The sequence below is a fragment of the Notechis scutatus genome, chromosome Z, assembly GCF_049901735.1.
Source record: "Notechis scutatus isolate UNSWTSFEM ecotype Mainland chromosome Z, rNotScu1.2, whole genome shotgun sequence".
NCBI classification, from domain to species: domain Eukaryota; kingdom Metazoa; phylum Chordata; class Lepidosauria; order Squamata; family Elapidae; genus Notechis; species Notechis scutatus.
Window position 1 is genome coordinate 90,569,376 of NC_142025.1, and position 16,352 is coordinate 90,585,727.

The window sequence follows — 16,352 nt, forward strand, 5'->3', positions numbered from 1 at the left end:
TTTTGCTAAAAAAGGGTGAATTTTATTCAAGAAATAAAAAGCTCAGCTTTCCCCCCTCTACAAATATATAAGCAGCAGGCACATAAATTAACAACACAGAAGGGACAAGACTATCAACTGCTAATGATGCTACATATGATATCTGGCATCAAAACAAACCTTGACTAGCTATTCTGAGCTCTCCTTCAATATAGTAGATATTGAACTAGAGAACAGGAGTCCAATTCATTTTCATTCATGCTACTCAGTGTGAAGATTTCAGAGTTCAAGCCGTTTGTGACAGCATGAAGGGAAGAGCTGGGCAAAACCTGAGTGTTCAAATTCAGTGTTTCTATTCAAAGCTGTCAAAGTCCAGCATAGGATTGCAACTTCAGACAACTATATTTCTCATGCACAGGAAAAGGTTAAAAAAAAAAGCATGCAAGCCAATAAAACCTTTGATAACAGATGGAAACATCTGCTGTCTACCAGCAACTTTTACTCTATGAAGACCTACCAATAATAATAATAATAATAATAGTAATGAAGCAGTGGGCATGGCAATTGCTAGGCTGTTTTGTCCCCCTTGTTTTTTTTTCCTTTTGCAACTGGCCAACAATCCCAATGCTCTGAGATCATTCTATGCAATTGGCTTAAACCTAAGATATTCTGGAGCATCTCCTCTTCAAATAAGCCAAAAGTTATAGCATCCAATCTGGACAATACCTAAGAGGGTTTAAAGCCAAGAGGCTTAGCTGTCCATCAGGAAAAAGAGAAAGGCAGGAGACCAGAAGCTAGCTAAAGGCACCTGGAATTTGCCTGATGAATGAGAAATCCTCTAAGGAAAGCAAGCAAGAGATTTATTGGTTATGTGGTCTTCTTAATCTTGATTAAAATTATTCACAGCTGGATCCACTTTTATATCCAACCCTATTCACAAATTGCCCCCCCCCCCATCTATCAAAATGTGTCCTTTATCTTGCCATCCGCATTTCTTTGGTCCACTGGAGGCCACCATCCAAAACTCTGTTTATAGGCTTCAGAGACTATTTAACTGCCGTTCCTGGTTCATTTTCTGGAAGAAGGTCTTGCCAAATTCATATGTGCTAATCATGATAGCGCAGGCTGGAGCCACTTTGATAACACGAGGCAGAAAACCTATATGAGTTTTGGAAGGAAAGTGCAGGAAAGGGAGAAAGAGGACAAGTAAATACATCTTGCCAAATGCAAAACTATCCTGTCTTTTTGCTAATACAGTGAACTGAAGGGTATAGTTCAGGGGTGTCAAACTGAAGGCCCATGGTTTGGGCCTGTGGGGTGTTTAGATCTGGCCCATGGGACTGCCCTGGAAACAGCGAAGGGCTGGCCTGGGGTACCTCTACCAGCGAAAATGGAGGGAAAGCTCCGGAGGGACGCACAAAGCCTTCACAGGCTGTTTTTTGACTGTGACGGCCTCCTGCAGCCTTCTGCCAGAAAAAATGGAGCTCTGTTTTTGCTGGCAGAAAGCCTCAGGAGGTTGGCGCAGCAAAAAACAGAGCCCAGGGGCTCTACACAAGCCCCCCAAGCTGTTTTCGCTGGCAGAAGGCTAGCAAAACAAACTAAAAGCAAAACTAAACAAAATGAGAAATGCTTTCCCTTTTGCATTTGAGCATCCAAGATGGGACAGGAAAGAGGAAAGACAAAGGAAAAGGAAAGATGGGAAGGAAAGGAGAAGGAAGGGAGGGAGGATTATAATGAGATGGAGGGAGGGTCTGAAGGAACCCCTGCCTTAGCACTGGGCCACCAGCAGCCCTGCTGCCCTTTCACCATCCCCTTGTCTCTTCCTCTGACCTCTCCTGATCGTCCCCCATACTATCGCTGAGGATGCTTTGGTTACAAAGCCAGGTCTCCTTCACGGAAAGGGAGTGGACCTTCCTCTAACCCACACACTTGGCCCTCCCGCACACACCATGAGCAACCTAGTCAAGGAGAGAAAGAACAGCAGCAGCAGTCTCAAGGAGTAAGTAAGCGTAACTGGGCATCCCCTCAGGGAAGCGAGGATGGGCTGTGGGGTCCCGGTGCCCTGAGATCTGGTCTGGTCACTTGCCCTTCACTGCCTAGGACTCTGGACAGCCTGCGCCACTGTCCAGAGATCCTCCATGTGGCCTGAGAGGGATAGTGAGGCTCCTCTGGAGGACAAGGGTTTGATGCTCTCCCTGGTTTTACCTTTCTCCACTGGAGACAAGGGATCCCCCAAGCCCCACCCGGGCCACCACAGGTGCCCCGACATGAGTGACATCGAGCTGGTCATGCCCATCATGCCCACCCAATCCCCGAGGTCAAATACAATCCTGATGTGACCCTCAATGAAATAGTGTTTGACACCCCTGGTCTAGTTGATTGCCGCTTCCCTCCTCATTCTTTCTGAGCTACGTGAGGAAAGGGAATTCTATAGCGCCAATTGTCTAGTCTGGCAATGACAGATGCAGAAACGCAAATGAATATTTATCTTCTTTTAAGTTTAGTTGTCAGACTGCACTGACATTATGCAAGCCACATTAACACTGTCTAAAGCAGAGAAATAATATTGTTTTAATGATTAAGAGTACAAGATTACCACAGGTCCATCTTCCCCAAAGGTTAAAGTAGAGATTTTAGCATAAAATTAGATAATGTCACCTGTAAAGAGTCCCCGTGTGCCAGATTCTGCCCAAATCTTCTGCATAAGTAGCCAAGTTGATGAAGATTTGGGAGTGGTAACTGAGCAAGAAGAAAATAACAAGTAGTAAACAAATCAACTGCTATACAGATTGTTATATTACATTTTCATATTTGCAACCTGTATTCATATATGAGTTTCATATGTTAGATTACGCATAATCATGTACACATGAGTGTGTGAGTGGGGGCACTATAAGAGAATTCTCCACCCTCCGGAAAATCTATCTTCTCTATCGATGTTCCCCTTATAGAGTGTATTGTAATTTGGTAGCATTAATCATGCAACCATCCATTCTTAAATTACAAAACAGAGTTTCTATATAGGGCATGCACTGGAAGGACAGATCTCTTTCTTTTCAATTCACCACAGAACTTCTTCTTTAGCATAGACATAACGTGTTAATGGGATTATTTTAATTACAATTAAGCCAAAGAAGCCTTTTTTTCTCACCAGGGCAGACCAGTTTGTTGCTAAAATGTTCCTCCAACTAGATGCTGTGAAACACCGTGCAAATACTTTAGAGAAATATGACTGGAGTCTGGAAGAGGCAAAACTTCAAGCAAACTCTGTCAATTACGAAAGTGTGTACCTACTGGACCAGAAGTAAGTAATAATCCTTCTGGAAATTATTCACTTGGCCAAGATGATAATTATGAAAAAATCAAACTTGAATATCATGGAATTTGACTGGTTCTTACCTGCAGCTTTGTGTGAATAAGAACCAAAGATAAACTCTTTTGATCAAAAGTTAAAGTGATCTTTCTTGCCAATGAGCTAGGACTGCCCCTTCAGTTCACCATTCTGTGTCTTTTTTATGACTTTTAAATTTAATCCTTTTCTCTTCTATCAATTGTAAATTCCTTCCACCACTACCCTGTTTCTCCAACAATACGGCCTCCCCCAATAGGAAGTCCCAGCATGTTTTATAGGCATGAAATGAAATTAAGCCCCTCCCCCCCAAATTAAGGCCTATATTAAAACATGCGAAATGGGGGGGAATGGTGGGGGGCTTGCCGTTAGGAAGTACTTTTGTTGCACACCCGGATATGGTGCTGCCTGCGTTGACCCCGATCGAAGTGCCCCACCAATGCTGAAGTCAACATCCAAGCCGTTGCCGCCCGCCCAAAGATGCAACGGGGAATTAAGTCACCCCGAAAAGATGGCCTAGCCATTTTTTCGGGGCTCAAAAAAAAATTAAGACCCAGCCTTATTATATGAGAAACACGGTATTAACTCAAGTATAGGAATATATGTTCAAAGGAGCTGCCTTCTGTTTGATAGTTACCTATCAGCAGTTGGCAGGTGTTCACTTCTTACCTTGGAGTGTCTCCATGTTTCCTAGCTCAATCTGTCGCTGAGTCTTTACAACATCAAAGGGCAAAGTCAAAGTAGCAGCCACCTGGAGAATAGGTAGGATGTTCTGTTAGTCACTATCTGTACAACATTTAGATGGGATGAAAGCAAATTTTCTATAATGAACCCTTCATTTCAGGTTCTTAACTTGAATACTACTTCTTATTGCTGAAAATAGTGCACTCTATTAACTTTAAATAACTGTGAAAACTGAGGGCAGAGTATAGCCATTCCGGTAAGAAAGAAAAAAGAAGATATGACAAATGTTTACTGCCAGGATTTAAGTTACATATTTCTTTCTAAAACGGATAAAACTTATGATGTGAAGGACTATATTAAGCAGACTATGATAGACTTAGAAACTTTCTTCTCCTGGTGTGCCCAGTTGAAGAACTAGCCTTATGTGCTTTTAACAGAAAGAGGTATTGAGATGTGTTGACTTCCATCACTCAGTGAACAGTATAATTTTAAAGTAAGATCATTAGCTTCTGTGGTCCATGGATCACTGAGTTTAAGTGCAGAAATTTCAGGCTCTTAACACAGGGCTGTCAGATTTGCGGCCCGTAGGCTAGATGCGTCATGTGCTGGTTTAGCAAAGGTGGAAAAAAAGTCGCAATACATCACATGACGCTGCCATGATGATGTGAGTTTGACACCCCTGCTCTAACCCGGCTATTTAGCAGTAAAAATGAAGATGCTACACTGATAAGATCCATTAAAATCAACTAAAATAGATTTCCATGTATAAAAGTGTGAGTATATTCATTAACTGGCAGAGACATGGTTAACAAAGTCAGCAGGTGATTAAGCATGGCAACAGACCAGCCAATGGAAGCTGAGACTAGATGTAGTTTGGCTCTGTGTGCTTTGCTGAGAATAGAAACTAAACTGATATCTGCTCTGAGCTGCTGCTTGTGTTTTTGCTTATGTTACGTTGAAAGAATCTACAAATGGTATTGTAAACTTTACTCCTGTTAATATGTTTATAAAGAAGTTAATGATCCTGCTGAATCAGTCTCTGTGTTTTCTGGACATGAATTTATGCTGCAAACTGTAACAAAAGGGCCCTTCATTTGTAGCTACTGGCCTGGCCCACTAGCTTGACTAACATGGCCAGTGGCTTTGACTGTAGAATACAACTTCCAGGAACCATGTTTATTTATTGTGATAACTGAGCCAGTGGGAATTACAGCACTGCTGCATCTAAAGCCTACATCTTCTCCTCCATTGCGTATTATAAAGTTCATGTAACTTCAGCATATTCTGGATCACAGGTAGATCTCTTCACATTTATACAAAGATCTATAAAGCTCTGGAACTCACCATGCCAGAAACAGCTCCAGCTGAAAAACTGATCATGAAAGTGGCTTCATCAAGGCAGAACTGCCTACACAGCAGATCTTTCATTAGTTCATAATTACACCAATATAGAGCTATTGGGAAGCAAGAGAAAGGGAAACATGAGGAAAACAGAAAGAGGTTGTAGATATCAGTTCACCATATTTTTCTCTGCATAAAAAATAAGGTGTAGTCATTTGTACAGTTTGCAACTCTCTCAATACAGTAACATTATGGATAGCTTTGCTCAGATTAGAGTAGACAAAGTAGACAATTAGATTAGACTAGTAGAAGACTTCTGGTAAAGTCAGAAATGACTTCCACCTAGACGAACTCTTTATCTACCACTCTGGAAGATTAATTTTGAAGTAAAAATGCGTTCCTGAGGGTTGTATAGAAATGGCATTAGTGTATAGGCTTATATATCACCCCATGCACTCTCTGGTCAGTTTAAAATTTTGAAGCATTATTTGCATATTTCCCACAACAATGTGACTCCACATTTTACTGACCTCGGAAGGATGGAAGGCTAAGTCAATCTTGAGGTCTGTGAGGATCAAACTCTTACTTGTGGGCAGAGTCTCCTTTCAATACTGCACTTTAACCACTGTGCCACCAGGGCTGTTATTATATGTATAATGGTATAATCCCATTCCTTTGTGTTTTTTTTAAAGTATACAAATTTCATTTTTAAAATGTTCAAGGTGGCAACTGCATAGCTTCCTTATCTAATAACTAAGAAACTGATCTTTAGCTTTACAATAATGCCCATCTCTACTGATACCAGCTGTTTGTAATGCATTCTAATCTCCTTAAATCCTTGTTGCTAGTGACCCAAATCCTCTTCTTCAATTCATACCTGAGAAAGGAACATCCCGTAACACTGTTGGACCCCAGCCCCTCCAAAGAGACATCCATCCATCTTGTGCCACTGCAGACTGGATGCAGACACGAAGTTCCTGGTAGCTCAGCTGACGAGACTGCATTTTTGTTCGTATGAGTTCCAAGGGGCTGATCATAGTTACTGCACCCACTATGGAAGAAAACCCAATCCAGCATGAGAAACCAACTTTTCTCTATCAACACTACTTCCTTCTACTTCAGGCCAGGGGCCCACTCAAATACCAAAGTGGAAGATTGGTTTCTTTTATAAAAATCACTGGAACAGAAACCAGAACAGGCTTTAGGTGGCTGAACATTATAATACCAAGGAAATCAATAGAAGTTTTAATGAAGTAGCTATCTCGCTCTCAACATTAAATCTTTCCCCTGCTCAGCAGTCTCCCTAGATCAGGTAAGAGAATCAGAACTGAAACCAGAACTGTTTTCTAAATGCCAGACTGAAAATTGACTGTGAAGTAGATAACAACGATTTACCTGGGAAAAGTAATTGCACAGTGTGTTGGTTATGGTCACAAAAGGCAATTGATGCTTTGGGGTGGTTAATAGAAACACCCAATTTTACTTAATCCTATTACCATCTTTAAACATAGAAGATGGTATAGAAGAAACATAGTATCGTTCCCTGTGTGTGTGTGTGTGTGTGTGTGTGTGTGTGTGTGTGTGTATGCAGGTCTTGGCGTGTTCGGGTCTTTTCCCATGTAAGATTGAGAGTATCTTGGCAACGTTTCGACGAGGTTCTTCAGGCTGGTGCTTTCGGCTTCGTGCTTGTGCGAGCAAAGCATGATCGGAGCTGCTGTCTCCCTATATATACTGGTGGGGAGGTTGGCTGTGTTCTCATTTCTTGATTGGTTGATGGAGTTGATGTTTGCAGATTGCACACACACACACTGTGAAACAGTATATAAACATGATATAGAAGAAATATACAACTTCCTATTACCATCTTTAAGCACTTAGACATAAATATGATTTTAAGGAGAATTCACTCGCATTTCAGATGAAAATTTCAAAAATGGCAGATATACATTATTCATACACACGTGTAGATGTAAACCATACCCACTCTATGGTCTACAACCAGTTTATCAGAGATTAATACCCAGGAAAAGCTTCCTTCGTTTGTGTGATGACCTGGGGCATGGCACAAAGGCAATACCAGAGAACTGGTATAAGTCCCTTTATTGATACCAACTTTGCCCTCAATGTCCCGTTTACTCTCTGGCCTGGAGAAAAGCTCTCCCACAAACCTGTGTCAGAGTATATTCATGAACTGGAATAGAGCATGGTAACAAGGTCAGCCAATGAATAGGCATAGCAACTAAGTCAGCCAATGAGGACTGTTTTGGAAACTGAAACTAGTAGTTTTGGCTGGAAACTGAAACTAAAAGTAGCCTAGGCGTGGGTCTATATTAAGTTCTGCAACTCTGCAGCTATGTTGAGCTCTGAGTCTGTCTATTGAAGATGAAACTAACTTGTTTGCTGAAGACTGGAACTCTGAACTTGCAACATGTTTCTGTTTGAGTTTGCTCCATGTTGGAGAAATCTACAACTGGTTTGTAAAATCTAATGTACAACTGGTTTGTAAAATCTACTTAATGTTTATATAAAGATGTTAAATGAAGCATCAGCCATCTGTGTTTATTTTTCTGGTGCTGAATTATCGCTGCAAAACTCTCAATAGGTTATGGGCCCAGAAGGCCAGAGAAAAGACTGAATTGTAATTAAAGCTGAGAGACTGCCTGTTTTAAAAGTAAGAAACAAGGCAAGAGGCTTTGCAGGATGGCTGAAAAAATTAAAGAAAGCTCTCTACCCCATTTGGGTCAGAAGAACTATATTATTTGGGCTGCAAAGATGGAATGTTTCCTGAAGGCTAAAGAGCTTTGGAATATTATTGAAAATCCACCCCAAGCACCATTGAATGCTGCAGATCAGAAGCTGCAGGATAGAGCATTTGCTTATATCATCTTATTTATTTATTTATTTTATTTATTTATTTGATTTGCCAATTGTTTACAAGATAATAAGTATAAGTGTATACATAGTTGTGAATACATGATATGGATACATATAAGAAAAATAAAAGAAGAATAAGAGAAACAATAGGACAGGGACGGTAGGCACGTTGGTGCGCTTATGCACGTCCCCTACAGACCTCTTAGGAAAGGGGTGAGGTCAATAGTAGACAGTCTAAGGTTAAAGTTTTTGGGGTTTGGGGAAGAAACATCTTAAGTTTAGAAGATGATCAGTTTATCAATGTGGCTGATTTAAAGACTGCAAAGGAAGTCTGGGAAAAATTGAGGATTATTCATGTGAGCGTATGTGCATGAACACCGTACAATTATCAAAAAAGTTATACAGAGCTTGTTTGCAGCCAGGAGATTCAGTGGAACAACATTTTGTTCATATGCCAACTTTGTTTGTGGAATTAGAACAACATGGGATGAGAATATCTGAGTCTCAGAAAGTGCTCTTAAAATTTTGAACAGCCTAGATGAAACTTGGGACGTTGTGTCTGCAGTGTCTGAATGCAAACCAGAGCAGGAATTGAGTCTGGAAGGTCTGAAAGCGTGTCTGATAGCTGAAGAGCAGAAACGCCATTATAGAAAAAAAAGCTTCGAGGAGGAGAAATCCCTGAGGAGGGGACCCAAGGAGCAGAATGGAAAATGGAAGAATGGAGAATGGAAGAGAAGAGCAGCAGGGGATATCAGATTACAACCCAGCAACAGAGACAATCTCACTTAAAGACAGACTGTTTGTTGCAAAGACAGGAGAAGTTTACAAGGACTGGTTGATGGACAGATTGCTGTTGCAAAGGCCTGCAATAGTAATGGAAGAGATCAATGGCTTATTGACAGTGAGGCTAGCCAAACGATTATTTATAATGCTAAATTGTTTTGCAGGATGGATGCAGCTGCAGGAGACACAGTAGCCTTGGCAAATGGCAAGAAGGCTAAAGTCATTCGAAGAGGCAGTGTGCAAATTCCATATTTGGAAACAAGGTTTAATAATATTTTATGTGTGCCAGAAATGGAACGTAATTTGCTGAGTTTCTCTACTTTAGACAAACAAGGATTTGAGACCACATTTGTAAATGGGCAATGTCTTATAAAGAAAAATGGAATTTTATGTGCAATGGGCATAAAGCACGATAACCTTTATATGTTCAATGTGCACAAACATTTGGCAATGTTGCAAAACATGATTCATGTGTTCATCTTTTGCACAGAAAATTTGGTCATGCCAACTTTGAAGTTGTTCAAAAGATGGATCAGTATGCAGGATTGCATGTTAAGGGATGTAAGGCATATTTGGATTGTGCAGTATGAAAAACATCAAAGTCCAAGGCATTCCCAGTAAGCAAGAGTAGCACAAGGCAGAGCTCTAGAGCTGGTACATGCAGTTGGTACATGTAGCACAAGAGCTCTAGAGCTGGTACATGCAGATTTGGTGGGCCCAATGCAAACCAGTTTGGGAGGAGCTAAGTATGCCCTTGTCATTGTAGATGACTATAGCAGGTTTGGGTTCTGCTATTTATTAAAGAGTAAAACAGAGGTGCTACAGAAATTTAAGCAATGGGTAAGCTTTATAGAAAGAAGGTATAAACAACATGCATGTCAGCTGCAAACTGACAAGAGGTTCAGAATTCATGTCAACAAGTTTTCAACAGTGGTTGGCACAATTAGGAATAAAACACAGATGCACAAATCCTTACACAGCAGCTGATAATGGTGTTGCTGAGAGATGGAATGGAATCTTGCAAACCATGAAGGACTCACTGCTAGAGGATTCTGGTCTAAGCAGGTCATATTGGGGTGAAGCCATATTGACTGCTAACTATTTAGTTAATAGGTTGTGGAGTTCCTCCATTAATGATACTCCATATGCAGTGGCATATGAGAGAAAACCATCTCTAGCACATTTAAGGGTGTTTGGAAGCAATGCATGGGTGCATATTCCAAAAGCAGTTAGAAGAAAGGGGCAACCAAAGGCCAGAAAGCTCAGGTTTGTGGGCTATGAGCCAGGCTCAAAAAGTTATCGCTTTAGCGATGGGAGCAAAAGAATAGTATTTTCAAGGTCTGCAAGCTTTGCAGAGCAAAATTGGAACAGAATTGATGCCAATTTGTGGAATGATTCATTTAGTGATGGTGATTCACTTAGTGACGGTAACTCACTTAGTGATGGTGTCAGCATTCAGTGGGAAGAAATTGAACAAGATATGAGGCAAGAGAGGGTTGACACACAAGAGCAGTCAGTGCCATGCAGGTCAGAGTGATGGGAACAAGGGGATTCCACCTGACAGGTATTCTGCTAGTGAAGTTAAAGTGTGCAATGTATGGTATGAGCCAAGGAACTACAAAGAAGTATTGGCATTACCTAAAATTGAACAAGTGGAAAGAAGCCATGGACAAAGGATGAATCACAGGTAAACAAATTTGCAAATAAGTTGAAGAAATTTGAATTAAAGAATGTAGGAGAAATAAAAAATTATCTAAGAAAACTAAGAAAGGTGGTTATAATCTCAGTCAACAAAGGAAAATTGAACAGTTGTTGGAGAGATCTTGAAAGATTGTAATACTGCTCCAACGCCTATGAGTACAGATTTTCACAACAGTTTGGATGAGGACGAAAGTGAATCCTGTGCATCAGAAGACAATTTGGCTGACATAATGACCAAGCCATTGCGTGGAGTACACCATGAGAAAAATATAAAGTTACTTGGATTTATGTCTATTCCAGTTATGAAGGGAGGAGTGTCAGAATATATTCATGAACTGGAATAGAGCATGATAACAAGGTCAGCCAATGAATAGGCATAGCAACTAAGTCAGCCAATAAGGACTGTTTTGGAAACTGAGCTCTGAGTCTGTCTATTGAAGATGAAACTAACTTGCTTGTTTGCTGAAGACTGGGACTCTGAACTTGCAACATGTTTCTGTTTGAGTTTGCTCCGTGTTGGAGAAATCTACAACTGGTTTGTAAAATCTACTTATGTTTATAAAGATGTTAAATGAAGCACCAGCCATCTGTGTTTATTGTTCTGGTGCTGAATTATCACTGCAAAACTCTCAATAACCTACAGCAGCCTCTGGCTACGGATACTCCAGTCCAAACGCTGTAAGCAGAATGACTGCAATCAATCACTCGACCAGGGCAAGATAATGATTCCAAGAAGTGTAGAATCGTGGCAATAATTCCAGCAAGACAATCACACAGATTGTCAATAATTCAAACAGTCAGGAGGAATGCCAGGAATGTAGGCCACAACTCTCAGCGCTAAATGAATTCAGCATTTGTTCCCAAGAAACGCCCCTCCCAACTGCCTCTCCTTTAAACTCCATTCCCAGGTGTGCCTTGTGAAGGTAATCGGGGGGGGGGGCTTTCCTTCCTTGATAGCCACGTTCTCTTCTGTGTTCTTCTCTGCGTGCCATAGGATGGGGTGGGCCTTGGTCTTATCTGAACCCCATCTCCCTTGTTCTACCTCTACCCTGCTCTGCCCAGCCTGACTTTGTCCTTCGCCAGTTTCTTCCACAGCCAACGGAGCCATTCTCCTGCTCTCTGTCAGCTGTTCTTCTTCCATCTCGGATTCAGACTCTGGCGGGGGCATGACAGGTTGATAGAAGTCTTTGAAGAATTTAATAGTGAACCTATGAAAAGCTATAAAGAACCAACACTGGGTGGAACCAATGGAGAACTGGGTCTGGCAGAAGCTAAGAACTATGGAAATCATTGAATAGACTGTGCCCAGGTATAACATTATTCAAAAACACACAAAACAAATGGGGCTATCTGGTGGCTTCTGCCCTTTACGATTGTGGTGACATGCAGACAACAACACATACCGTGTTTCTCACAAAATAAGGCCGGGCCTTATTTTTTTTTGACCCCCGAAAAAACGGCTAGGCCACCTTTTCGGGGGTGACTTGATTCCCCCCCCCCCTTGCATCCTCGGGTGGGCAGGTGGCAACAGCTTGGATGTTGACCTCAGCGTTGGTGGGGCACTTCGTACCGGGACACCTTCCATCACCGTTGCTTTCCCTTCTCCCTTGCTGCCGTGGCGTTTAGAGCAACGCCGCGGTGTTTGGGGCAGCCACGTGTGGCCAGCCAGGGCTCCTCCCTGCAACCGGAGCCCGGCGGAGACACTCGGCTTCAGGCGCTCCTGTTGCCGCCTTCTCTTTGCCTTCGAAGGTAAAGCCAATTATTTTAAAAACAACACCCTACTACAACAAAGCATCCCCTGCACGAGAGGGCAGCCCAACCCCACGTGGGGAGGCAAATCTCCCGGGGCCGCAGCGCAGGATCGACCCACCTCGGGAGAAGCGCCCAGCCGCCATCCCTGCCTGGCGCCGGGCAGAGTGTGAAGAACTTCGCCTGGGGCACCCAGCACAGCTGACAGGCGGGCCCTCCTTCCCGGCAGCAGAGCTCTCACCAAGGCAGCGAGTGCCTCCCCGCCGGACCCTCCGCTCATCCCGCCAGGGCCACTCCAGAGCCGTGCGGGCTGGGCAGAGCCAGGAAAGCGAGCCAAGCAAAAGAGCCGGGCCGACCTGAGCTTGGCTTCCTTCGCAAGTCCCTCCAGTGCGAACCCGAAGGTGCCACCGGAAGAGGCTGCCCGAGGCAGTGATAGCGCCCACCCGTCCGCGGACAGGGAGGTGAGGTGATGGCAGCGCTACTTCCCTGGTCGTCAGAGAGAGCCCGAAGCCCCCCATCCTTTCCACCCATCGCCCAGCCCGTCACCACACATCTCCAAATGCGCTGGCAGCTCCAAACGCTGCAGCGGAACGGGCATCAGGCAGAGGCGCTGACTCGGCGGGGCTCAACTCGGAGGAGGACGCGGCGCAGGCTGTCGCCTTGCCTCCCTGTCCATGGATGGGTGGGCGCTATCACTGCCTCGGGTGGCCTCTCCTGGTGGCCCCTTCGGGTTCAGGCTGGAGGGACTTGGGAAGGAAGCCAAGCTTCGGTCGGCCCGGCTCTTTCGCTTGGCAGGTGGGCGCGCACCCGCGGCTCGCTTTACCAGCTCTGCCCAGCCCGCACAACTCCGGCGCGGTCCTTGTGGGATGAGCGGAGGGCCCGGCAGGGAGGCGCTCGCTGCCTTGGCGACAGTTCTGCCGCCGGGAAGGAGGGCCTGCCTGTCAGCTGTGCTGGGCGCCCCAGATGAAACTCTTCGTGCTCTGCCTGGTGCCAGGCAGGGATGGCGGCTGGGTGCTTCTCCCAGGGTGGGCCGATCCTGCGCTGCGGCCCCAGGAGATTCGCTTCCCCACGTGGGGTTGGGCTGCCCTCTCGGGCAGGGGAGGCTTTGTTGTAGTAGGGTGTCATTTTTAAAATAATTGGCTTTACCTTCGAAGGCAAAGGGAAGGTGGCGACAGAGCGCCTGAAGCCAAGTGTCTTTGCAGGGCTCCGGTTGCAGGGAGGAGCCCTGGCTGGCCGCGCATGGCTGCGCCAAATGCCGCGGCGTTGCTCTAAACGCTGCGGCAGCAAGGGAGAAGGGAAAGCAATGGTGGTGGAAGGTCTCCCGATACAAAGTGCCCCACCTAACGCAGGCAGCACCATATGCAACAAAAGTACTTCTTAATGGCAAGCCCCCCCTGCCATTCCCCCCCATTTCACACGTTTAATATAGGCCTTAATTTGGGGGGAGGGGCTTAATTTGATTTTATGCCAATAAAACATGCTGGGCCTTCCTATTGGTGGAGGCCGTATTGTTGGAGAAACACGGTATGTATACATGTCCTTTTTGTCCTGATCAGTGTATACTTGAGGACTTCATAGTACGCATGACAGAATGCAATTAATGTTGTTAGTTTCTGAGCAAGATCTATTGTACATATTAATCATATTTTACATTTTATATTTAAATTTTATGTTGCCTTATTTTAATTGTGATTCTTGATATGAGTAAATAACCAATATGCATACACAATTTCCCACTAAAGATGTCTTTCAGTGAGAAGTCTCTACAAGTAATTATTATGTTTCTAATACAGCTAAATCTGACAGTAACGATGTAGAACACCTAGGAAAAATTTAGCACATTTGAGCATAAAGCAAATCATAAACTAGCAGCTTCTAATATCTCTGCTTATGTAACATAACAGAAGTCTTTCATATATTCCATCTGTTTCATATACTGTATCTTACACCAATATTTTGTATAATACTCCAATGTAAAATAACCCAATGTAAACAACATATAACAGATGTGGATGGATAACTGAGGCTCAGGGACTAATGAGTCTTAGGCTAAAGTGATTTGAATGGCAGAATGCTGGTTCATAACTTGTATTTTTGATCATCTTTTTATCAGAGTCCTATATTATTCTAAAAAAAAGATTTTGAAACCTGTAGACCTTAATGTTGCAGAATGAGAGAGCCCCAGAATATTACAGCTATCCAAAGCATTTCACAAAGCACCTCCTCAAATCCTAAAAGTGGCCACATCTTCTAGAAGACTTCTGTGGCCATATTAAAGTCTTATGAATATTTATGCACAAACAACACTTCTGCTGGTACTGCCAGCCAAAATAAAATGGTTGTGCGTGAACCCATGCCTGAAGGGTTGAGGACCAGCCCTCCAAAGAATCATGTAAGTCCTTTAAAGGATGTGGCTGCTTTAAAACCTCCAAGAGGTTTCACTCATGCTACCACCATACACTTTACAAAATACTTGCTTCAAAGCTTTGCACAACCTTAATGGCTATGCGCCTTTGAAAGGGCAGTTTCCCTCCCCTAGCTTTTAAAGCCATTTTCAAGCAACATCAAAGTCTATAGTTCCTGCAAGTATACAAAAATGGATGAAACTCACATCTGGCAACTGCACCAGCCACCAGTGGGATATAGTGTCCTTGGCTGTTCATCTTAACATGCAACAAATCACGTAGTTGATCATAAGAAGTGAAATAGATCACGGTAGCAGGGACAGCCATAACTCTGAAGAAAAGAGAATGTACACACGTATAGAAGCTCTACTAGATCTGATCTATTATTAATATCTATCTCATCACATCAAGCAAAACAAACAAAAAGTGCCGTAATTCGGCACGAAGAGAAAAAACTTTGTAATTCTGAAGAACCTAATCCTGGACTTCTGATATTCAAAAGTTTGAGTATTATACAGTTTGGGCTGCAATCAACTGAATATTTTAGTTTGCCCCAACTAGAACCACCTGATCCTTTCCAGATGAATACAAAGAATGGACTTCTCAGAAGCCATGTAGGAACAGTTTTGGATGCAGGTCAAATGGACTTCCATTCATGAGCAAGAACTCTGATATTCTCAATAAATATCTCCTTGTTAAGACTGCAGATTCAAATTTTACATTTCCACAGGAAGCCATGGCCTAGGCACAGATTCCGTCTCAATCCTGGAAATAGAAAATATTAGCTATCTGAGAGAAACAAAGACAGAACTGGAGAAGAGAATCAAAGAAGTTTCCTGACCAAGGTTGAGAAAAGGGGAGACTGACATCATTTTCTAGACCTTTAGATTGAAAGTGGAATTTCTAGGAAAAAGGGAAAGTAAAAGGAAATAGGTGATCTTGTTTTCAAAAAGAGTCAGTATTTTTGTATGTTCTACTCAGAATTTGAACGGGACTGTTTCTTTCGTGGCAACTCTGCTAAGTCAAGTCTGTTTCTTTTTTATCGGGCTTCTAGTCAAGCTAGTAAATTTGATGTAATTTCAGTTTTTTCTTATTATTTCAGCTGAGCATATGAATATTTGCAATGAGTTACTGTATATCCATTTGAATTCCCTATAATCTCTCTTTCAAAATTCTGCCAAATAAATTCCTATCTAAAAGTGCCATCTTATGCTGTGCCTGCAGCATTTCTTCTGCATTCTGTTGGTCTCAATCAGGGCAACTATGTAATTCCTTTGCCCCAATCTTGAACATTTGCATTTAAGTTTAAAAGTTTAAAAAGGGGGGTTTACCATATTTTTCGGAGTATAAGACGCTCTGAAGTATAAGGCGCACCTAGCATTTGGGGAGGAAAATAAGAAAAAAAAAATCTGCCTCTGCTTCCCAGCAATTTGCCTCTTTGCAGCAAACAGCAAAGAGCCTGGTCAGCTTCAGCACAGCCTGATTAG

At 42.9% G+C, this 16,352-nt stretch overlaps 1 protein-coding gene across 2 annotated transcripts in view; it reads right to left on the reverse strand.

Moving 5' to 3' along the window:
• SLC25A39 (solute carrier family 25 member 39) overlaps positions 1-16,352 on the reverse strand; it is a 54,624-nt gene continuing 38,272 nt past the window's right edge. For both annotated transcript variants that reach the window (XM_087946415.1, XM_087946414.1), the window contains 6 exons: positions 15,072-15,196; positions 6,231-6,404; positions 5,357-5,466; positions 3,998-4,079; positions 2,638-2,718; positions 1-1,137 (listed from right to left, as the gene is read on the reverse strand). In XM_087946415.1, the coding sequence (XP_087802541.1) occupies positions 1,019-1,137; positions 2,638-2,718; positions 3,998-4,079; positions 5,357-5,466; positions 6,231-6,404; positions 15,072-15,196 (691 nt within the window). In that variant the 3' untranslated portion in view covers positions 1-1,018. The remainder of the gene's footprint in view (positions 1,138-2,637; positions 2,719-3,997; positions 4,080-5,356; positions 5,467-6,230; positions 6,405-15,071; positions 15,197-16,352) is intronic.